The 24,791-nt window shown below is 36.7% G+C and overlaps 1 protein-coding gene across 1 annotated transcript; it reads right to left on the bottom strand.

Moving 5' to 3' along the window:
* Positions 1 to 2,683: 2,683 nt before the first annotated feature.
* Positions 2,684 to 6,665, bottom strand: LOC134842406 (uncharacterized). Its single transcript, XM_063858731.1, has 3 exons — positions 6,291 to 6,665; positions 3,666 to 4,020; positions 2,684 to 3,292 (listed from the first exon to the last, which is right to left on the bottom strand). Exons 2-3 carry the CDS (start codon positions 3,880 to 3,882, stop codon positions 2,811 to 2,813), a joined length of 699 nt encoding a protein of 232 aa, XP_063714801.1. The 5' UTR covers positions 3,883 to 4,020; positions 6,291 to 6,665; the 3' UTR covers positions 2,684 to 2,810.
* Between the last annotated feature and the right edge of the window lie 18,126 nt (positions 6,666 to 24,791).

Genomic DNA, 24,791 nt, shown 5'->3' with positions numbered 1-24,791 from the left:
GCTAATTCAGTCGTTCTCGTATACCATTATAGGTGGCAGGTTTGGTATAAAGTTTAGTTTGCAGAGTCATCAACTTTAGTTGCATGTTAACCTGTAGAACTAATATAATTTCGCAAAAACACACTAAATCACAAACAAGACTGCTCGTATCAGGGCGAAGCCCTGAATGTTCCGACTGCCTTTTGAGGTTTCATGAGCAGTAATAACAAAAAAAATTAACTGTAATAAAACAAAATGAAAAAAACGTATTTCTAAAATTTGAAAATTTTTATGAAAATCATCCCCCAACACGCCATATAAAGTACAAAAAGATAGATTTCGCTCCTATTATTATATGAATTATGGCATATAAGCTTTCTTGAACCAATTTGGAACGATTTCTAAGGCGGATTAAATCTCCGCTCACGCGTTAATAGCGCGAAATATATCGCGCGTTAATTGTTCCAAATTGGCCAAAATTGCAATCTTTAAACCCCCATAACCTAACAAAAAATGGTCACGGGTGAAATATCTTTTCAAATTTAAGCTCAGGACAACAATACCTTTTGAATGATATTAAAAAATACCGTCAAAAATGGCTAGTTAAAAAGTCAAAATTTGTCTGAAGAAAAAAAACCCACCCCGAGCACAAATATTCCGTTACTTTCGTATCGAAAGTCGGAACAAAAACTAAAGTAAAAACATATCATTTAGTATTATTAGTATATTCAAAACACAATGTAAGGTGGTTCACTTGTGTCTAAATAGTCTTTTCCCAAATGCTTTTGTCCCAAACAAAACTGTCGAAAAAGCTCAAAAAACTCAAGACATTTGTTCCCCAAACACAATTGTTCAAAAATGTTCGTAAAAATGTTTAAGAACTGTCCTGTTATTTGATCCACTAGACGTAATCGTGAAGTCAATTTTTGCAAAAAAAAATCAAGCAACTATGCAAACAGACATATATAGTTGTGGTAGTAGTGTTTTTAGAAATCAATTTGAAGAATCAAATCTACACGTACAATCACAAAAATTCTTGTTTTCTTAATTGATGATTATGCCAAATGCAGGCATGAGCAAACTTAGTGTTATTTTTTGCTGTCTTTTTCGAACGAATGAAAAAGCATTATTAAAATTAACAAGACTGCTCGTAACAGGGCAAAGCCCTGAATGTTCCGACTGCCTTTTAAGGTTTATGGAGCAGTAATAATATTAAAAAATTCAATGAAATAAAAAAAATGAAATTTTTTTGTTCTAAAATTAGAAATTTTTTATGAAAATCATCCCCCCCCCCACACGCCATATAAAGTACAAAACGGTAGATTTCGCTCCTAGTAACAAACCAATTATGGCAAATAAGCTTCTTTTAACCAATTTGGAACGATTTCTAAGACGGATTAACTCTCCGCTTACGCGTTAATAGCGCAAAATATCGCGCGTTAATTGTCCCAAATTGGTCAAAATGCAATCTTTAAACCCCCGTAACTTTACGAAAAATGATCACAGGTGAAATATCTTTTCAAATTTGAGCTCAAAACATCAATATTTTTTGACAGATATTTTAAAACTTCCGTCAAAAGTGGCTAGTTAAAAAGTCGAAATTTGTCTGAAGAAAAAAAAACCCACCCCGAGCACAAATATTCCGTTACTTTCGTATCGAAAGTCGGAACAATAACAACCTAAAACTTTTTCTGATGCCATATGGTCACTTGAAACACCGCATTTTGAAAGCCACTCCAATTATGTGGCGCTGTACTTCGTCTTTAAGTAATGGGCGTGGGCTCACTCTCCAACACAAGGTCACTAATGTAAATGATTATTATCAGTTCCTTGATCCCGCCAATTTCGACAAACCAAACTTCAGAACCTTAAGCCTCAAGCAGTTGTTGAAATTGAACCACCATGTCAAACTACTTTTTTTCGGTTGAAAAAAAAAAACACAAAGGGAAAAACTGCTGCATTAATCCCACGGAATTAAGCAAACCAAAATACCGTCAATAGAAAAAGCGAGAAAGACGGCACAGAAAGCAGTAATCAAAGTCTACTTTTTTGATTTTGACTTTAAGAAATGCTTAAAGCGACACACAGTGGCTGGCGAACTTTTCCTTAATTTTGACTCCGGGTTTGATACTACGAAACAAACAAAAATATTTCCAAAACATAACAACTGACCCTATTGCTAAGATTTGTTCTATCTCGACTTGCGAAATATGAAAAGCTTGCATTTCCATGAACCTATAATCTTGCAAAAAAAATTCCAAATACTTACGCAAACTCAATTACTTCTGACATTAATTGAAATTGTGGGTTAAATTAGTTTTCTTTTCAGTAGTTGCTTCATCGCTGAACCCCCCCCCCCTTGTTTTTTTTCTTCGCTAGTATAGATCAAAGACAACCTTGCAAAAATTACTTAAAGTGCCAATGGTGCCCAGATAAAAACTTTAGCGTATGGTCGGCCAAAAGGGGTTGTCATGAAATAGTTTGAAAGGTGGATCCTTACAAGGGCAAGGGAAGTATCGCCCACGCCAACCATGTCGCTATCCCACACCTCACTTTTTTATTTTTAATTTTAACTTATACGGTTTTTTCTAGTTCTAGAGCAATCTTCGGGCCGAACATGTTTAACTTTCATTGGCAATTGCTGATCCAATAGGATGATAGAAGCGTAGTTGAGGAGCTGGTCTGAAGTACAGATAGGGTTGAAAACTAAATTTTCCTCAAATAATTTGTAGCCTTGTAATAATAAGATCCAAAATATGAAATCTTATTCACAAAATCAACTCAGAAAGAACTATTAGACTTTTTTACTTTTATACTATTTCATACATAGATTAACTGTATACCCTGTCAAGTCTATTCTGCAACAATGCCAATAGTCTATTGTTCATTTCGTGTGACCTTTCTTCATCGTTCTCTACTTCTCTTATTTCTTCTCTCATCGTATTTTCTTCTATTGAAGGACACTTCGTCTGGTCTACAAAGTCCAATTTCAAACCAACATCTTCACTTTTCAAAACATGTTCGAGTCTTTGCATGTTTTCGTCTAGATTTTCCGGAAACCGTTCTCTTGAACTAATGAAAGCTAGCTCCATTCGCATTGGGCCGACTTGCTGGCAGCTATACGAGACGGAGAAGTTGTCGTCGACGTAGATGAAGAAGTGGTTCGGGTCTTTGGTGTTTACTAGGGGAGCCCATTTACCAACGTCGAAGTGCAGTTGGCCTAGAGTCGTGTCGGGTTGCTCTGCGTATATGAGCGTACTTCTGAATTGTCGACCGGTGTAAGCAGTTTGGTTTACTTGCAAACGAGCCATGCCTGAAAGCAATAATATTTCACCTCAACATTAACCGAACAATTTAACAATAATATCATTAGTTGCAAATAAAAATTTATTGAAACAAAAATTTAAAAAAAAACTCAAATTAGTTTGTTTATTAAAGACTCCTCAGTTAGCGTTTTTTGTTTGTAATACGGATTATCTTGAGTCGCTTTAATTTTTTATTTTATCATTAGTTTTCAGTATGTTTAGATATAAGTCAAATTTTCCGTGAGGCGACAATTCATCGCAAGCGACGATTGGTCGCAAGCGATTATTCGCAGCATTTTCCCATCAAAACCATTCAAAAAATGTTCAGTTTTTTGAAACTTTATTGACAACTGAAAAAAATTACAACTTGTTGATACGAACCTGACTCATCATACTCAAACGTCAGATCCACAAAATTGCAGAACTTCCCCGGCTCCCCCATTGAATCAGCACGCTTAATTTCGAACCACTTGCCCCCCAAGTTGTTCTGGTCCACGAAAATAGGACGCACTTTTGGACATTTCCCGATTTTGATGTCAGACTTAGTCTGTGATATGAACAGAATAGGAACTATTACCAAAATCAGTAACAGATGCATCGTTGTTTATTTCTAACTTGGTTTATTGGGCAAATGTTTAGAAGTGTCAGAAATCCGAAGCTAAATGATTCGATTGCGAATGGCAAATAAAATGTGATCAAACTGCAGTCGCGCCATTTTGTTGAGCCAATGATCGACCTAAACTTTAAATTCTCAAAAATTTTCCAATCAAATCACTTGACGACAATGTTTGTCCCCTGCTGAAAATCACAGGTAAACTCACCATTCGGCCTAATGTTTAAGCGACGAAACATCAGAAAGCCAAATCCAAGGCAATTTTTTCAACAAAGACGGATTTAAAATACAGTAAAATCGGCCAGAAATGGGTGGGGCTTCAGGTGTATGAAACTACAGGCATTTCAGTGCATGAAAAAATCACGTCATTTTTTTGGATTTAAGAGAAGCAACCGGAAAAGTGAGATGACAAAATGCAAGGAAATTGATGAACTTTTTGCTCCGCTGCGTTTAATTTCCGCACGTTTGACTTAGTCGCGAAACAGTTTGCCATTAAAACAGTAGTTGATCAATTTCGTTTTATTTTTTTTCTCTCGGCTCTCAAGGCATCCGAAATTGGGAAAATAAATGTTGAGCCTAAAGTTATAAAGTAAAGAGAGAGAAATTGGGAAATTTTGAGGCAGAATTAATAATTCAATTAAGTTTAAAATCATTTGAGACCTACTTTTAAATAGGATATTGCATATAATTTTTTCTTCCTATTGATTTTTAGGTCTTTAACTTTTCGGTCAAAATTTGGCCAATTGGAAGGACTGTTAGCGAATTAGCCCAAAAGATCAAACAATTATTCACAAAATAATTGGACTATTTAGAATAACTTTTGCTCTTTTTGACCTCTGCGATAATTTTATAAAACTCAATTTCGGACCTTCATATTTTAGAAAGTTGACATTTAGAGTCTGTTGTATTCGAATGCGGATCTGAGAAAACAAATGGACAAGAAATTGAATATTAAACAAAACTTTCGGAGCGCATTAAAGTGAAAAAGAGCTGAAAACTAATGGAAATCTGCACCAAAATGGATAATTCGATGATAGGTGTAGCAAAACATCTGACGAAAAATGGAAAAACTGATATTTTAAACGCAGCAGAATGAACGTATCAGAACAAACCATTGTATAGTTTGACTCTCACTCAAGGTCACTGCAATAGTTTCTGACAAAATTCTTAAAAAATTACTACAACTGATTCGATTTCATACTAGCTGGACTTAAAACTTTTCAGAATTTTTATTTTAAAAAGTTAGGATGGTTCATTTAGCTTTCAACGAGTTTTCAATTTTTTGTTATATCTTGCATAAGTTCAGTTAGGAGCAATTTCCGATTCAATTTGCCAGTTACGCGTTAATAGAACAAAAAAGTCTTAAAAGCTTAGATGTTTTAGGCCTAAGTTTGCTATCACTGTTGCCGTATTCTCAATCCTACCAGCAGTGCGCCTATCGCCCACAGCATCGAGCATTATATACATTTGACGAAGAGTGACTACGCTTCCGGTAACGTGGAAGTGCGGTGGCGTATATTTTAACGGGAACGATTTATCGGTTAAACGGTGTGACTTTGTGGCGAAACGGTAGTGTTAAGCGAAAAAATGGGGCGGATCGTTTTTTTTCAAAGGCAAAACTTTTTTCAACTGGCGAAATTTTTTCAAGGTTATCCGGGAGAAAACCAAGGCAGGAAACAGGGGCGGATTTAGAGGGGACCGCGCGCCGAAAAAACGCAATTTTTTGGTCAAAATTTTCCAAAAAGTGCCTAAAAACGCCTTTTTTGGACTGTTTTTACAAATTTTTGACTGCGGCGCAGAAAATGTTGCCAAAAAAGGACTAAACCATGCTTAGGGAGAGATCAAAAATCGAAAAAGAGCAAATCAAACTTGGAAATCGGTCGGTTGACCTTGCAAATGTTCTAAACGTTTTTTTGCTCGCGTGTTTCGAAACGACAAAGAAAAGATCAAACAATAAAAAATTTGAATGACAAAATTACAAATCTAACCCCTCAAATTGAATCAAGCCTCAAATAAATTCAAAACTAGTGCAAATTCGGAAACCTTGATAAATTGATAAGCCCTAATTGTTACCAAAAATTCTCAGATAATTTCCCACGCTGAGTAATTATTTCAGACGTTTAAAAAAAGCGATTTTTTCTTGATTTTTTTTGTTATCAATTTGAGTATTTGTTATTATGATGGAAACCGACAGTGGATCTCAGCTTCAGGTTTCTGCAACCCAAGAAGTATCCATGAGTGAAAATACGGGATATAAAAAAGTGAGTAATATGGAAACGGAACTGTATTTTTTGCGGGAAAAAGTTGAAAAACAAGAATGTGAAGTTGCGGGTCTTAAACTTAAGTAGTTAAACATAGATACCAGGCTGCGAGCTCAGGAAAGGTATACTAGCAAGGATAGTCTGCTTGTGTGGAATCCGCCGTTCGATGCAAGGGCAGTAGATGACGTTACGGATGCGATAATTGATTTTTTCAAAGGGGGAATTAAAGCTTGTCACTTGTATATGGGAAATTACGGAAATAATTGTCCCACTATCATTTGCAAGTTTGTATACTTCGACGATAAGCACGCTGTATACAAGGCCAGGAGGAATCTGAAATACCAGAAAAACATTTTAAACAAGCGTAACATATATATTACGAACCGTCTTCCTGAACAAGAGGCAATAATTAAGAAAGCGGCCAATGATATGGACTTAGTAACTACCACTTATAACTGCATCGTATCAGTGCTTTTCCATGATGAAACGCGTCGGGGCTGAACAAAGTTTATGCGAGTTGACGCAGTTGATGAATTGCAAACGATTAATGCTGTTAAGCGAAAAAACGAATCTACACCGACTCTCGTCATGACAACAATGAAGGGGAATCCCCTGCAAACAAAAAACCAACTCATTGATTGGATTTTGAACGGATAATGTGTGCCACCTGTTAAACTTTGACAGAAAAACACAAAATGAATTGAGTTAAACTGTAAAGCATATGAACTGCTATTCTAGCCCAAAGTGGTTATGTTTGTGACAAAACATGTTGAATTACTCTCTGTTATTAATCTTCTTGGGCGGACAACAAAAGAGCAAAAACACGAGTGAAAAAAATTGATTTTTAATTTTTTTCTCTTCTTTATCGCATAATTTTTTTCTCTCTTAAATATTTTCTTTTGCGTTTCGTTTTCATATTTTTCTTAATTTAGGAATTATCAGCAAACAAATAAATGATTATTCTCTAACAATACCTTAGGTCAGTTTGTGTGATTTCCGCACTGCTGGTCTAAGACCTAATAAAGAAGAACATTCCAAGTAGTCTTCCTTTAAAAAAGAAAAACCAATAATAAGTTGGTGCAATTTCCGCGCTGCTTTGTGGTTATTTAAACTAAATTATGTTTCATTTTCTTTTAAAACAAAACTAGAATAAAACCCAAATAAAATTTATCCTGCTTTTTTAGTTCCCAGGGCTTGCGTTATTTCCGCGCTGATCTTGCGATCTTTAATTGTAGATGCTGAAAATGAGGAAAACAATGAAAATATAAAGGAAAAGTTCACGAAAAAGGAAAATGATGTAAGCTGAAAAAGGTAAAGAAGGAGGCGAGGGATTGGAGGGGAAACTAAAGAATCTTATACGGGTATCAAAATTGAAAGCTAGCAATATTCGTATTTTTGCGATGAAAAAGAATATTCTAGACTAGGAGGAGAAACTACCTAGAGTTTATGCGATTTCCGCACTGCTATGGGTGGCTTCTGATTTCTGACAACTCATTGATCTTCGCAAACTGGTTAAATTTTCAACTAGTTAAACCACGCGAGAATTATATAGTACTCAGAACATATGATTAACAGAGACATGGAGGAAACAAGTTCTAAAACTTTTTCAGTGTTTTTACAAAACATCAGATCACTGCCCCGAAACTTTGAAGAATTTGAATAAGAAATAGAACAGTTGGCCCAACGTCCAGATATCATTTGTTTAACTGAAACCTGGCTCAAAAATAACTCTGACAATGATATTTTCCAAATTCAAGGATACGAACCTCTCTATAGTTGCGCTAGAGTTAAACGAGGAGGAGGTATCGGCATCTATGTTAACACAGGGTCAGATCATAGGATAATAAAACAAAAAAAAATAACAATGTCCAAATCTTGTCAGTTTTCATAAAAACCCAAATAAATCAGAAAATTGTAGTAACCTTTCTTTACATTCCACCAAATTCTCTAAACAACGCTACCTTCGAAAGCCTGCAAAATTATTTGGATGGATTAACGCTAGGGCCTGAAATTGATCACATAGTTTGTGGTGATTTCAACGTAAATTTTCTGTTAAACTCGACAAAGCGGAAAAAAATTGAGGATATTATGATAGGAAATGGCACGTTAGAAAACAAATTGAGCTGCCTCCCAACAAAAGTGACAGAACGTAGTAGCACTTTCATTGAATTTTTTTCTGTACATCAAGTTTCTCAACCAAAACCATCAAAAATTCAGTGTCTGATCATTTTGGTGTTCTGTTTTTTTTTAATTTTCTGAAAAAGGACGTTTGTACTGAAAAAACTTTTGCTAGAAATTGGATCAAGTTGAAAAAAAGGGATTTAAGTGAGAAGTTAAGTTTTTATTGGCAACATCAGATTGGCAAATGTATGCAGTTATGGAATCCCGAAGACCCTCAAATGTCTTCTAGGATTTTGGAAAAAATAAATTCGATCCTTATGACGGCAGTTGATACTTTTTTCCAAAGCGTTTACTAGTACAATCAGAAAGACATCCATGGATTGACAATGAAGTAAAGAATGCTGCTGCAAAAAAGCGACGGTTACGATAAGAGTTTTTGAATATTAAAACAACGGATGCCCGGAATAAAAATAGTTCCCAAAATAAAATTGTCAAAAAACTAATCATCCGTAAAAAACGAAAATACTATCAAAACAAATTAATGCTTGAGTCTAATTGTAAAACGAAAACTTTTTTCGAAACTTTTAAGGAAATGAGTGGTAAAGGGAAAAATTCTAAATCTTTAAATCTATCTAAGGAGGACGCTGAGCATTTTAACGGATACTTCGCAAATACTGGAGCCAGACTTACACAGAGCAAACCAAACTGCATGGAAAACAATGTTATAGGTCAGCAGCAATCGTTGTGTTTGAAAAAAATTGATTTAATTGAATTCATTGAAGTCATCGAAAGCTTTAAAAATAAATACAGTACAGATTGCTATGATATCAACACTGTTTTCGTCAAGCAGTTAAAAACTCTACTAGCAGGCCCTATGACTGAAGTTTTTAAAGACTGCCTAACCTCAGGAAACTATCCAAATTGTTTAAAAATTGCAAAAATTGTACCAATTTTCAAGGAGGGAGACAACGATGACCCCTCGGACTATAGACCAATTTCGCTTCTTCCAGTTCTGGGCAGAATTTTTGAGCGTATAATTTTTAAACGAGCCCAATCATATGTAGACAAGTTTAATATCATCCGAAACACTCAGTTTGGCTTCAGATCAAATAGAAGCACTGTTGACGACATCCTTACATTGTTGGAAGAAGTTTCAACATCGCTATCGAACAAAAAACTAATAGTTCAGAATACGGTTTTAGACCTAACAAAGGCTTTTGACACAGTTGATTACTCTAATCTGTTAAAAAAAATTGGAACAAATGGGATTCAGAGGGCCTGTCTTAAATCTCTTGGAATCTTACCTTGACAATCGCTATCAGTACATTGAAACTAACTCTTTTTAGACCGAACTTAAACTAGTATCTTTTGGTGTACTTCAAGGATCTATCCTTGGCCCACTTTTGTTCATATTATACATAAACGATCTACAAATAGCCACAAAAAACATAGGGGTACTTTTGTATGCTGATGACACTGTTCTGAAATCCACAAACAACAAAGACTATTTTGCTTTTGCACATAAATCAGCTTTGCTTGAAGTAAATTATTGGTTAGACAAGGATAAATTGACACTGAATGTCAAAAAAACCAAGACCATTAGATACTGTCGGAGCACGAAAACTGAAGAACAACCAGTAAATTATTTTTCAAATGACACCCAAATAGAAGATGTTGAATGTTTTAAATATCTTGGAATTCTCCTTGACTGTAAATTGAATTTTCATCATCATATTGATAAGGTAAAGAACAAAATTTTGGAATTCTGTGGAGTGTTTTTTCAATTGAGAAAGTTTCTAACTGGACGTCAATTAATATTTGCGTATAAAAGTTAGGTGCAACCAATCATCCAATATGGAGTTTTAGTTTATGCAAATACCGACAAAACCAAACTGTTACAACTGGAAATGAAAATCAGAAGGCTAATTAGAATAATTTTTTATGAGGACAGGATGGATTCAATTACTGAAATAATGCATGATAATAAAATATATACCGTTAGAGAATTTTTTGCTTACGAAGTTCTGAAAATAACCGGAAAAATTATTCAAAAAGAATGCCAAGTTGAAACCTTGAGATATTCTTTTACAAAACAAGAATTGAACTTGATATTTTCAAAGCGAAAAACAAATCAAAAGTTATCTATAAACAGAAATAAACTCAACAGAGGGTCGATTATACCTAAAATTAGAAAAATGTTCAACTTTGTAATAAACTTTTTCCTCACCTGGGTCAATTTCTTGAAAGGGGCTTCTCGGTTTCAATTAAATAGTTTTAATCATAATTTTTTGGATAATTACATTCTAGGAAATACGATTTTACTGGGCATGCTTTGAGACTTTTTATTGATCAATAAATAGAACTTGTTTCTGTTGGTTTCGAAGTTATGGGTAGAAAAGCCTACCTGAGAAAACTAAATTAATTTTTTTATAGAGATTGGTTTAAAGGTGCGAATAAAAAGGTTTTACGTTTAATAAATGGTTACCGGTAGAAAATCCATTGCATTGGATCAAAGAATTTAAGTACTTTTTTTGTTCTCCGCTTAACCGCTTAATGAGACACCTGAAAACGGGCCTTGTTGGCTTAAGGGTGTTCTCCCAAACGATTCTAATTTGTATTTATAAATTTTTATAAATAACTTCGTAACTAGATATCGTTTGGAAACAATTTATTGTTATTATAATTCGATCGACCTAAAAAAAAAGGTCGTCAAAATTTTCGAATTTTTCTTTTGAAAATCCGCCCCCCCCCCCTCGAGAAAATCCTAGATCCGCCCCTGGTAGGAAGTCACTCAGTAAAAGCAGTCGAACGTAAGAAAGAAAACAGCGTTTTTAAACTTTAACCTACACTCAGCCAAAAAAAAAACTGCCACAGAAAAACTTTGGGTATAATTTTTTCGAATCTTTTTTTTTGATGTGAAATTTTTCGGACCACAGGTTTTTGTGCTCGAAGCTCTGCTGGATACTAGTGTACTGATTAGGTATTAGTCTGTTATGTTTGTAGTACTGTTTGTTATCGGTTTTTTCTAGAAATTACTCACAGCAGACACTCATAACTATGTTTTCCCGTATGCATCGGTGAAGTCAATTTTGAGGTCAGCTTTTGTTAGATTTTTCTAGCTAATTTTTAAACTGAAGCTTCCTTTATTTTCTTGCGAGTTGAAATTATAGTTTTTGTTTTCCTTTATTTGTTTTTGCACAAGCTCCATCTGATTTTGCTCCATTTACCAATATATTTAATGATGGTGTGCTCACTTTTTGCTCTTCTCTAATGGTAGTCTGTCTTCTACTTCTCTCGGTGTTAGGTTGCCCCGTTTAGTTTTTCTGTTTTCTTTTTCTGCAGCGTTGCTAGCTGAAGTTCTTTTTTTTTTCATTTCAGTGGTCTTTGAAAACACTTTAAGGTCTATGAAATAAACTAGATCGTAGAAATCCAGAAAACCTCAGGGGTGCCTTTGATCGGAAAATATGAGCTTCAGTGATTTCATGCAAAAAAAAACAATTACCAACATTATCGTTTCCTTATTTGGATTATGGTTAACTTTTAGGGTATGTAGCCTCGTAGCAAAGTAAATTCGTTGCTATATTTTTAAAAGCAGCTGACCTGTTCCTTAGAACGTTATTTTTTGGATCAAAATTTTAATCCACCCACGTGCTCTAAAATAGTAAAAAACACTTAGAAAAACTATGAGAACAAAATGGAACTGAAATGTGTTAGATATCTATCTCGGTCTCGTACAAAAAATTTTTGAAGATATTTCGGAGTTGAAAATTTAACAAAAAAGAGGCAAATTATCTAACGCAGAAACCTTTCACAGCACAAACAGATTTTCTAATTGTAGGATTATTCAACGACGAACTAAGCAAATAAACCCTATTTATCCTTGTTCAGCTGGTTCTCTATATAGTTTTTTGTCATCAGATGTCAAAAAAAATTTCTCTGAAAGAGGTCTATACGAAGGAAATGCAATCTAACATGGTTTACTCCAAAAAACATACATGTCGTGGTCGGGATTTTTGCTTTCAATCGAAAACTTGCTTTCAATTTGTAAAATTATATGTGATTTTAACAATTTTTTCAAGTGGCCTTTTTTGTAAATGCAAACTTTTGCTTGGTCTCGGCCTTGAAAATAACTATTGTCATTTTTTTTTCACTGTTACTAAGGCTATTTTCTATAGTAATTGACAGAAAACACTAAAATTGTAAAAGGAACCAGCGTTATTGTACAGTTTCAACGCTTTTTAAGTTCCAGGAGAAACAGAAAAATTATCACTCATCTTTTTCACATGCAAATGAGGCGTAAGTCATCATTTTTTATGTAACATTTTACTACGCAATCTTTTTTTTTTTAAATCTTGCGTTTTGTTTTTCTTCAAACTTTGGTTTTTCTTCTTGTTTGATATCAAGTTCTCCATTGGAATAATAATGGTATGCTAACATGTGAGTTTTATAACGAGTGTGATAGCTGTTGGCTTAACTCAAGTATTATAAAACAGAATAAGTAAAACGTTTTAATTAAGACTGCTAACTTGTCTTATTTTAGATCTGAGATCATGCCTGTCTTTTCATGTCTCTCTCCCAACAGCAATGTCCTAACTGACTATTGCGTTTGGCCTGCATGAACGGCCTTGAATAATAATAACAATACATATCAGAATAATTAATAGCACTATTCTCCAAGGTTACTGTGGCAGCAGTACTACACGGTACCACATTCCCCTGACGACAACAAAATTTTATATAATACTTTATAAAATTTTATAAATAATACGAGTTGTTTAAAGTTTACAGAAAATTGTTCTCCTTTTCCTTAGTCTTTTGTTATTTTCTTTAATACTTCTTCTTTGTTTCTTGCGGCGTTCCATGATCCCGCCTCGTCCAGTGACGTAGCACCAAACTTTCTCTTGAAGAGGTGTCTCTCTACCCTGTCAAACGTGTTGCTTTCCGACGTTTCTTTGTTGTTTATGATCAACTTCGCTAGTCGCAATCTGTAGGCCTCAAGTGCTGCCAGGTTCAACTCGCTGACATCATCCTCGCAACCAATCAGTTTTATCGAGTGTGATACGGGACTGCCATACCTCTTCGGTCCCTGGTTTTTTGTTTGTCTATTACTCCGTCTGACTGTCGTGGTGTCTTCCTTTTTATCGGATTCATCCGCAAATCCTGGTGTGGAATAATCTACCGGGTCCATTTGTTGTGACAATAGTTTTTCGGCTTCTTTTTGGACTCCTCGGCTCAACACTTGATTTGTTATTTCTTCCCATTCTTGAGATGTCATGTTATTGTTCTGAAATGTGTCCAGAATTTCTTTCTCACTTGTCTGTTGTGTGATTTTCTTGGTAGTAGGAGCTTCCTTTGGTGCCGACGACTCTATATATACTGCCTCGTTACTCGTATCACGTTTCTTAGTAACTGTTTTGGCAGCTTTTGTCGTTCCTGATTCTTGGGTTTTGCCCCTTGTCGTTTTTGTGTTCTGGACTACCGGTCCTGCTCTGTTCGGTTTTCCCCCGTTTACCTCCTAAGTTAAGGCCTCCGCCGGTTCTTGTATCTCTTGATGTGACTACGCTCGGTGAGTTTTGGAACTTTTCTTTTAGCTGACTATCTTCTAGATTTTCGTCTCTCAGTCCCCGGTCTTTTGCGTCGTGTTCTTCGGCAGAATCGCTGTCTTCCTCTACTGGAAGTGTTCCTGTTTTCTGCTGTTTACTTCTCGGTTCCTCTCCGGTTGGGCTCCTTTTCTTCTCTGAACTATATGCTTTGGGCTGTGTTGACAGTTTAGATCGTGCAATGTCGCTTTTTCTATATACTGCACCCGAAGCCGTTTTGATGGTCGATGGTGTCTCTGATACTATCTTGGATTTCAAGGGTATTGTCAGGGCCTTCCCGCTCTTCCTTTGTTTGTGTTTCCGAAGGAAACTTCCAGACAAATCCTCCTTTGATATGGTTTGTTTGTCTTCGATGAATCCACGTTCCCATGAGTATAGAAGTTCTTTCCTCAGTTCGGGATTTATCGTACTGGTTTCATCTACGACCCGGCGTAATTCGCTGTCTGAGAGGTCCCGTCTGGTGGCATTCCACCTAGCGTTTGCCTCTAGAAGTTGTTTGAGTTCTTTAGCTCTGGCCCTATCTTTTGTCATCGCCGTGTCGTGTCGAAATAAAGGGCTTGTATCCCTGCTATTTCGTCCTTTGCGAATGATTTTAACATTCTCCCTCGACTGATCTATTCGCCTTTTCAGCTGTGATGCTGTTAGTGCCGATCTCTCCAAGTGTTCCTTATCTAAACGATCAGAATCCATCAAAAATTTATCCCTTACGATCTTAAATTCCGTTTTCGGTAATCGGCCAAAGTGTGCTTCGAACGGGGACACTTTTATTGATTTCTGTTTATTCCATCTTAGGTCCCTAATTATTGTACTCAAACATAATTTAATCGATTGTACTTTCTCGTCGAGTAGCATTACCCCCAATCTTCTTTTAATGGTTTGTATCGTTCGTTCGACTAAGCCGCATCCTCGGTGATCCCCGACTGGACAGAATTTTTGTGTGATGTTATTTTCGGTGCAAAATTTTTTCATAGCTTTCCCTTTGAACCCAGAAAATTGGTCCGTTTTAATTGATTCCGGAATTCCATGGGTGTCTATGTAAGTACGGAGAAATTTAATTGTTGATTTTCCCCCTGTAGATATCGTTACTTTGACTGATGGAAATTTTGAGTATCTATCAATAGCAACTAATAAGTATATCTTCTTCCCCTTATGATCTTCAAGTGGGCCCGCATAATCTAATTGTAGTTCTTGACCTGGCTGTGACAACAGTGGGAGTGGTTTAGCCCAATTTTTTTGAATTAAGTATTTAGCGTTCTTACCATAGCGAGTGCAGCTTCTACACTCTTCGGCCATATTGACTATGTCTTTATGCATATGCGGCCACCACAGGTAGTTTGAGACCTCCAACATTGCTTCTTGTCCAGGATGACCTTGATGAAGTCGTCGGAGCACTGCTCGTCTCAACTTTTCGGGCACGGCCAAACGATTGTCCACTAGAAGGCAATCGTCTACCACCGACATCTGGTGCCACAGAGGATTTGTGTAGGGTCCCATGAGCTCGAAACCATGTCTGTCATTTCGTTCCACTACTCTTCTTAGCCGGTCCATCCAAGTATCTTCTGACACTAATTCTGCGAGAAGACTTTTTTCAAATAATTTATCGAGTGAAAGTGGGTTTTCTGTCTCCATTAATTGTTCCCCCCGTTTGTACTCGGATTTTCTTGAATTGTGTCTTGTTTTCTGTGGTGTGATTACACAAGTCTCTGTTCCTGAACTGTAATCCCGGTCGTCACTATCCAGAGTTAAATCGACTTCGACGATTTGTCCCACTTCGGCTTCGTCTCCGGAAGTGAATAGTCCTGGTGGTTTCGGGCTTTGTATCCCCGAGATAGCCTCTAACTCCATTGCTGCAAAGGGGGGTTCTGTACTCCTGTCTGAGCCAACCAGTTCCCAGAATGAGACCAATTTTTATTGAGCTGTTGAAACAGTTGAAGTTGATGGTCCTCTTTTTCCTGGGCTGACTGTCCACTGACGTTGATTGTCCACTTTGTGTGTTTGGCAAATACCACCTCGCCTGTGGTATTTGTTCCAAGTCCGAATCCTCTGATATGTGTGGTCGTATCATCCTAGTTCTGTGAAACGTTGTTGTCACTTCTTCTCTCAAGGTAGTGTTGTTATTTCTCTCCTGGATCCTGACCATTTTTTTCTCTTTTCCGCTTTTTTCCAATTCGCCTGAAAGCATTTTTCTTGATTTCTGATTTAAAAAGTTTCTGGTTTTTTCTAATGACTGAACCGACTGTATCCGCTGACGATTTTGAGATATACTGATTTTTGGATTTTCACGCTTTTCTCGTTGAAACGAACGCGAATCTTCATTTTTTTCGTTCCGGTCGTGCTTTGTCCGTTTTGGACCGCTTTGGTTGCTATAGCAACGGGTAGATGACGTGTTCTTATTCGACACATTTTGATCAAATCTAGAATATTCTAGAACGTTTTCGTTCCGGTCGAGCCTATCCTGATCATTCAATTGACTGTTTAAACAGTCGAGAGCTTTATGGAAACTTTCGATTGATGTAACTACGAATTTCTCATCCAATACTGACTCCGGCCAAGGTTCCCCCTTTGGATTTCGAGAAACATAATCTACTATACCCATATCTTTTCCTGGTAAATGAACAACCTTAAATTGGTAAAGTAATAGTATGTCTACCCATCTAGTTAATCTAGATTGGTAAGTTTTATTTGATTTATTTTCATCCAAAGCAGAGACCAGCGCTTTGTGGTCTGTAGCGATTACGAATTCCTTACCTAATGAATAGTGTTTAAATCGGTCAACCGACCATACGACTGCAAGCAGTTCAAGCTCATTTGTGGAATATTTTTTTTCTTGTGTGTTTAGGTACCTGGAAGCGAATGCGATTGGTATCCACTCCCCCTCAACGTTTTGTTGTTCTAGCGATGCGCCCAGTCCACTGTGACTGGCATCACATTTCACCCTAGTGTCTAAACTGGGGTCATAATAATGAATTTTTGTTATATTCGCAACCGCTGTTTTTATTGACTCGAATATTTCCGAATGTTCTTCTTTCCATTCGAATTTTTTTACTTGAATTTTTAAACTTTTGAGTTTCTTTTTCTCATTTTCCTCGCGTAATAGTGGTCGCAATTTTTCTGTTAGCGTAGCCGCATTTGGGATGAATTTGGCCAGATGGTTTATACTACCCAGAAATGATCTAAGTTGTTTCAGTGATGTTGGCGGGCTAAGTTTTAGTATCGCTTCTGTTTTTGTGATTTTAGGAGAGATTCCATCCGACGATAACTTATGCCCCAACCAATTCACCTCCTGTTGAAAAAATTCACACTTCGACAGTTTTAGTGCCAAATTCTCTTTATCTAGCTTTTTTAGGACATTCATAATCAATTCTTCATGTTCTTGTTCACTACCTTTTGATACAATGAGTATATCGTCAAGAAAACAGAACGTGTTTTCCGCATGATTTAATGTTCTGTCCATAGCTTTTTGAAAGTCTGCTGGCATGTCTGCCAAACCATAAAATCCTGTCAGGAATCTGTATGTACCAGTGGCTTGCCCACCTATGATGTTGAAATTGCATTGTTTCGTTGTCTCTGCAGTCAGCTTTAGTTGACTGTACGCGTACTTCAAATCTAGTACGGAGAAATACAGTTTCCCGTTTGTGTTTGCTGTGACAATTTGGCTAACACCGTCTATCAATTCGTTCACATTTGGCATTTGATACTTGTTTTTAAACAACTGTCTATTGATGGGTTTGGCGTCTAGCGCCAACTTTATGGAATCATCTTTTTTCACTGTTATTACAATAGGTGCTATAAAACAATCACTAGTGCATTTGTCTAATCGTTCTATATGCCCTTCTTTTAACAGTTTTTTCATTTCCTCGTACACTTTCTCTTGTATGTGTATCGGAATGCGTCTCCCCTTTTCTTGTAAAGGGCAGAGTGGGTATTTGAACTTTGTGCTAACCACATGGTTTTTTGAGCACCCTTGACGATCAAAAAGATTCTTAAATTTATTGCAAAATTTGTTTTTCCAACCTTCTGACTGTTCGCACAGTAAGACATCAAACCTCGTCTTTTCTTTTGGTGCCAACTTCTGTGTTGTGTGTATTCCCACTTTGCTCTGTAAATCCAGCCCCAAAATACACCGTGTGCGTCTTTCTGTGATTAAGAACGATGCTCCCACCACTTCCAACCCCGCCGAACGGATGTTCGTGGTGATTGCACCCAGTATGTTAATCGGCTGTTTGTTGTAGTCTACAAATTTTGTAGTCAGATTGAGATTTTCCCGTGGAATGAACTTGGTATTTTTCGAAGATTCTAGAATCGTCTTTGCAGTCGCCCAGTTCAAGAAAGATACTGGACTACCCGTATCGATAGTCATATTTATGATCTGATGATCGATTCTCACCAGAGCCTTTAGTGACCTTATTTGTTTCGACCGAGTATTCCTTCTGATGTCAACCTTCTGTACATCCTTTCTGTACTTGTCGGTTTCTTTGTTTTTATTCGATTGCTGTTTTATATATTCATCAATTTCTTCCAGCGAAGATAGTTCTGATTCGACAGACATAATTTCGAACTCCTCACACGATTCGAATGACTGAATCAGATTACACTCTTCATCTGAGCTTGATGATTTTTCTGCAATCTCATTCACTTGTTGTGATTTACACATTTTTGCGAAGTGGTTCGGTTTAGAACAATTCTTACATGTCTTACCCATGGCCGGGCATTTCTTCAGATGTCCTTCTCCGAATATTCGACCACATCGGGTACACGTCTTTGAATCTGCAAAACTTCTCCCCTCCTTTCTGTCTGCAAATTTCTTTCTATACCCACTGTTTGCTTGTCTTCTTCCGCTAGCATTTTTGTTACCGATACTCATTATGGGTTCTTGTTTTATCTTCGCTGCCCCATTTACCTGAACTGTACTTGCAGTTGTTGCATTAGTTTTCTGAAACGCCTGTGTTGTTTGTTTACTTTGTTCAAACTTTAACTCTCTTTCCAGTACTTCTTCCGGTGAAAATATTTCAAATGTCAATGTGTCTTGTAATACCACATTCTTCATTTTCGAGATGAATAGGTCCCGCACTAATTGGTCCTCCAGTGTTCCTAGCTCAGCTTTTGCTGCTTGGGCAGTTAGTGCTGCATGAAATGCCTCGAGTGTTTCCCCAGTTTCTTGTGATCGATTGAATAGTTTGTAACGTTCATATGTCACACTCTGTGATTTATCAAATGACACTTTCGCCAATGCCACCATCTCTCGAAATTCTAATTTTGACACTTCCACATGGGGGTTCTTTTGAACGAATTTCTTCTTACCTTCTGTACCCAACGCCAGGAATAGTCTGGAAGCGACTCTTTTCTGTACCTCGTTGTAGTATACGTTGTGACCAACCTTTGACATCTAGCTCTTCTTTCTTCATTTTCCAGGTTAATTTTATCTCTAGCTAGTTGATCTCTGGCTTCTCTATCAGCAATCGCCTGTGCATTTTCGTGTTCCCCTGGAGTTTCGGGTCTTGGTAACTGTTCCAACAGAACTTCTTTTGGTTCTTGTAACAAAAGTTCCGGGTCCACGCTCTCCTTCACGGTCACTGCCAAGAAAAATTGATCTAGCCATATCCTAAAATTCCAGGGAGGGTCAGAGTTCGCGGTTGTCCAAAATACTGGAATCCCCATGTCCGTTCTGTTGTCTTGGGACAGGAATCCTGCTGGCTGCGCCATGTGATAGCTGTTGGCTTAACTCAAGTATTATAAAACAGAATAAGTAAAACGTTTTAATTAAGACTGCTAACTTGTCTTATTTTAGATCTGAGATCATGCCTGTCTTTTCATGTCTCTCTCTCAACAGCAATGTCCTAACTGACTATTGCGTTTGGCCTGCATGAACGGCCTTGAATAATAATAACAATACATATCAGAATAAATAGCACTATTCTCCAAGGTTACTGTGGCAGCAGTACTACACGGTACCACAACGAGATTGAAAATTTTTGTCATATTTTCTCATACTTTGGGGCAAAAGTTTCAGTGTCGGGTCCCTGCCTCTGAATAAATTAAAAAATGACTTTAGTGTACACGTTCTAATCGAGTATCTTTTAACAGCATTCCGAGTTCTAACCAACGCCTCCACACTGTCGTAGATGATGACCGACAAAAATCTCCAGGTTTTTGTTCATCTCTACATAGGGGTGAGATGCCTGAACATTTGTCCGACATGAAGGTTATACATCCATCCAATTCTAACGTGTAAATTTTTTTGTATCTCATAAATATCCGCCTCGTGAACACTATCTACGCCATGGTGACATCACGCAATTTCTGTGCAAATATATGAAAGTGCTTTTTTGATATTGTGCCATTCCACCAAGAAGTCACAGTCAAAAACTCCGGGCATGCGGGGTATGACGATAAACAAATTAACACGTTGTAAATTAATGGAAAACGAGAAAAAAATTGAGAAATAAAAAAAAATCAAAAAAAAAAACTGAAAAAAAAACTTCCAAATGCGAGAATTCGTTTCGATAAGAGAAGCAAACCGCCATAATGGGCAAAATTAAAACAAAGTTAGACAACATCTGAAATTACAAGCGAGACCGGTCGCTTGAAGAATAAGATGAATAGCTAACGATATCGAACACCTGGGACAATAAGTGTTCAGGATAAAATTGAAAGAGGCTGCAAGGTCTAGTGGTGAAATTGGGATCGACCACACAATCTTGATAGCGGAATTTGGAGACATAGAGATGTTATTCCTCAAGAGCCTGGAAACAGAGGCCCGGTGCCTACAAACTAATTCAGGAATATGTTCGCCTCTATTATCTACTCTAGGCACTGAACTTTTGATTTTAACTCGGTATGGAATTTTTTATTGAGCGTTTCAGTGTTCGGGGGCGACGAAAGGGGCAAATCTGCCAATACTGGGTCTAATTTGTAACCGTCCGTGAAAAAAACTCTAAATTTTTTCAGCCCAGTTTTTATATATAACCAGGTTGCAGGTTGTCTGGGGAGTCAAGACCCTGCTATGCGTTTATTATGCACATGCACTTGAAAGCCAAGTAAGATCCGTTCACCGTATATTCTAAAAAACGTAACACATTCGTTGTGCCTTAAAGATATTAAAAGTCAATTGGCTTCGTCGCGACGGTTACAACCCCGTAGAATTAGGTGCAATCTCTACAGTTTTTGAGAAACTACTACACAAACAAATAAATGAATTTTATTATCTATTAACCTGCTCAGCAACACCCAATTTGGTTTTAGAAACTCATATTCAACGATGGATGCCATCCTTTATTGCACTGACTTCTTTCGCAAATCAGTGGATGAAAACAAAACGTTGCTGTATCTTTGTTAGATCTTTCAAAAGCTTTCGATTCTATCAATCACAAATTATTAAGCAGCTTAACATCCAATTTAATAATATCGCATGAAAAACAACTGAGTTGGGCAAAAAAGACCTGCTGTGACAGAAGAAAATTTCATTCTTCGTCCGATCTTAAGCTGGAAAACAAGGTAGAAAAAAAAGTTGCCATCTATGGAAACTCAAACAAAAACTACTACCGGCATACACAAAAATCAAGTACGTTTTCAACACAATTGATGAGATCAATAGATCTAAAAAACTACATTTTCAAGCAAGATTCAGCAGTCATTATATCGAAAATAGTTTTTTAGAAAATTCAATTTTCTTTTGGAACTAATTTCATTATGCAAACTCAAACATAAACAGCAGCAATTTATCTTACAAGACTATGAAATTTAAGTTCATGGAATATTTCCTATCTATTTTTCGTGAAGATCTTTCTATGGCAACAAATGGAAAATCAACATAAAAACAATTTAAATTTAACTGTTGTTGAAACTCTAAGCATTATTTCATTATATTGTAAAAAATATATATAACCAAGAAAATTTGTGTGACTTACGCTTGCTTAGTAAAATTAGTTGTCTTTTTGCATTTAAAGTGTTTAGTTTTTGAAGCGATGGCAGGCAAGTCTTCATTTTTTGCGTTGTGAAAATGATCAAAACCGGGCTTGATGTTTCAATTTCCTCGTTAAGTTTCCTCGACATTTAAAAAAAACATCGGTTTATCAACTTTCTCAAGACAGCTTTCAATTTCTGCTTTGTCTGAAGTTTTTAATTTTTTGATGTTTCGCTTGTGATTTTTCTAAGTTACTATTTACATTTTTTGATGTCCAGGATTCTGGGTATTAATTTTTCTTTCAAATTTCCTTGTTGATTTTCAACGCTTCGTCGAAATTGTTCCAGTTACTGGTACATCGAAACAACCTGTGTATTGCTCTTTTTATGCTGGAGGGGTGCGCAGCTATGAAAGCTCAAAATGGTTTCAGTATCATTTGATTTTCGTTTGTTGTTTTACTACAATGATCATGTCCTAAAAAGCAAATTCCCATCTCTCGTTGGCTTTTTTTAGAAGATTGTAAGTTCCTATGCAACGATTTCAACATATTCGGGTCCTCTTTTGCTCTATAAATTATGTCGTCTAACAGTGTTTTTTCATTACTCACAGTTAAATGTCCAGTAAATTACGACAGAATTCGCAGTATCATACTATATCTCCCAATTTTTAGTATTCGTCGTTACTGATGTTTTGATCCTTAGCATGAAACCAATTTACATATTTTTCTTATTCAACACCTTTACTGTTCCAAACAAACTCTTTACTGCATTTTCGACATTTTCAGATGGTTTTTTTGTTATTTTAATACTCCTTCGAATCATTGTATCCGAATATTAACCAGAACTACTGACAAAGATTCACCATGGCTTACCCTTATTTTGACAGTACCATTTTCTATTGCTTTTGAAATAAACATTTGTCACGGCTAACTTAAATAGCATCTTAAGAGTTGAACGCTCAATATCTGGTGCGTTGTTTACAATTTACGTAAGGCAATCTTACGATACGGAAAACTTTCGATACGGGAACGTTTGAGTACAAACTCTAAACCTCTAGTGAAACATTTTGTTCATTTTCGTCGAGTATTTATTTTTCGATTTTTTCTCAAGCATTCAAGTAGATGTTTCAATGCTCGCGCCAGGAACCTTTTCAAAAGGGGGGTCAGCTTATGACAACTACTGCCAGGAAATGATTGATCCGGAAGGAGTGGTATTTCACTCTTATGTACTTAAGCCAAAGCGTATAACCTAGTGGGCTGAGCTCCGATAGTTCTGAGTTTTGAATAAACATTGTCACTTATGAGTTTTTGTTTTTTCATTTCGAGTAGTGTGTTTTTGGTATCTTTTTCTATTTTCAAGATCAAACTATCAGAGCCGTTTTCGATTTCTGTAAACTATTGGCTAATCAAAATCTGTAATTTTTTCTCATAAATTTTTCTTTTCATAAGCTTTTGTCATATGTTTTCATTGCTTTTCTCGCCATTGCTGTTGGTTTGTCCTGCTCATTGAAGAAAACTCTTCGTTGAATACAACGTCAATTGAAACAATGCTTCACGCAATATCTGAAATCAAACAAGCAACAATTTCCATATTAAAAGGAACTTAACATACACACAGGCCGTATCTCTACATCCCCCGAGCCAGAGATACAAAGCAACCAAGTTACCAGACTCTGGCTGATAAAACAACCTGGCCTTCCGAGTACGCCCTGACCTTCGTTCACTGCTCTCGACTGGCCAATCTTCCGGCACCACTTGAGGCTTCAACTTCTCCATGGTGTCCCCTAGAGTCCCCCGCCCAACTGTCGATTCCGGTAGCACCACTGTAACTGATCGGACGTCGTATCGACTGTAAGCGGCATCGGCTCCTCCTCACTTTGCTGTCCTGGTTGCTGTACCGGTGCCTCAACTACCTTTGTTCCATCAGTGAGGGTAAACTCAGCCCGAGTCGAGATTTTTCACCTAATTTGAAGCAAGATTTGAGCGGTTTGAGCGGTTTTTTTAGACAATTACGCTCAAAATCTTGCTGCAAAATGAGCGGTTTGAGCGGTTTTTGAACGGTTTATCTAAAAAAACCGCTCAAAAACCGCGCAAGATTTGAACGGTTTTGAGCGGTTTATCTAAAAAAAACGCTCAAAACCGTTCAAATCTTGCGCGGTTTTTGAGCGGATTTTTAAGATAAGCCGCTCAAAACAGTTCAAATCTTGCGCGGTTTTTGAGCGGTTTTTTTAGATAAACCGTTCAAAAACCTCTCAAACCGCTCATTTTCAAGCAAGATTTTGAGCGTAATTGTCTAAAAAAAAACGCTCAAACCGCTCAAAGCATGCTTCACATTTCAACTGCATCTTGGCGTGGGTTGACCAAAATGTGCAACTAAACGTCGCACCATGCATGGTTCCATGGAAGCCATGAAAAATTGCCGACGTATTTTTATGTCAAAATAACACATTTTCCAAGCATGGCGCGACGTATGGTTGCACATTTTTTATGAGGGACTTCAAATTAGATAATTTTGATAATTTTATCAGAGCTGTTGCTCAGGTAATTTTGTCAGAGAAGTCATATGCCACCATGTATGCTTGCAATGTATGATTACTACGGTATCATGCATGACGCGACGCAAGCTTACCATGATGGAAAAGTTTATGGCTCCACGTATGGTTTAACGAGGAACCATATATTATAACCCAGGCCCAGCAACCTTTGCGATCTTTGACAATCTTGAAAATTCTCTGAAAAACCTTGAAGAAAAAATCTATGAAAACTTGGTATCGTGTCAAAAATCTTGAAGATTGGTAAAGATCTTTAAAAAACTCAAAAATCGTGAAGATAAAAAGCAAAAATTGCAAAGAATTTTCATTTTTTTTAAATCCAAGGTTCCGAGCGCTTTAAAAATATGTACTAGAAGTTGTAAATTTATATGAATCCAGAATTATGAAAAATTAGTTGAAGTATTAATGCGACCATGAGTTAACTAAAAATCATCAGTATAAGATTCAATTTTTTTGCTC

Source organism: Symsagittifera roscoffensis, chromosome 3 (assembly GCF_963678635.1).
Source record: "Symsagittifera roscoffensis chromosome 3, txSymRosc1.1, whole genome shotgun sequence".
In the NCBI taxonomy this organism is placed as follows: Eukaryota; Metazoa; Xenacoelomorpha; order Acoela; family Convolutidae; genus Symsagittifera; species Symsagittifera roscoffensis.
The sequence above is the reverse complement of the archived record's forward strand: the minus strand, read 5'-3'. Positions and strand labels throughout refer to the sequence as shown.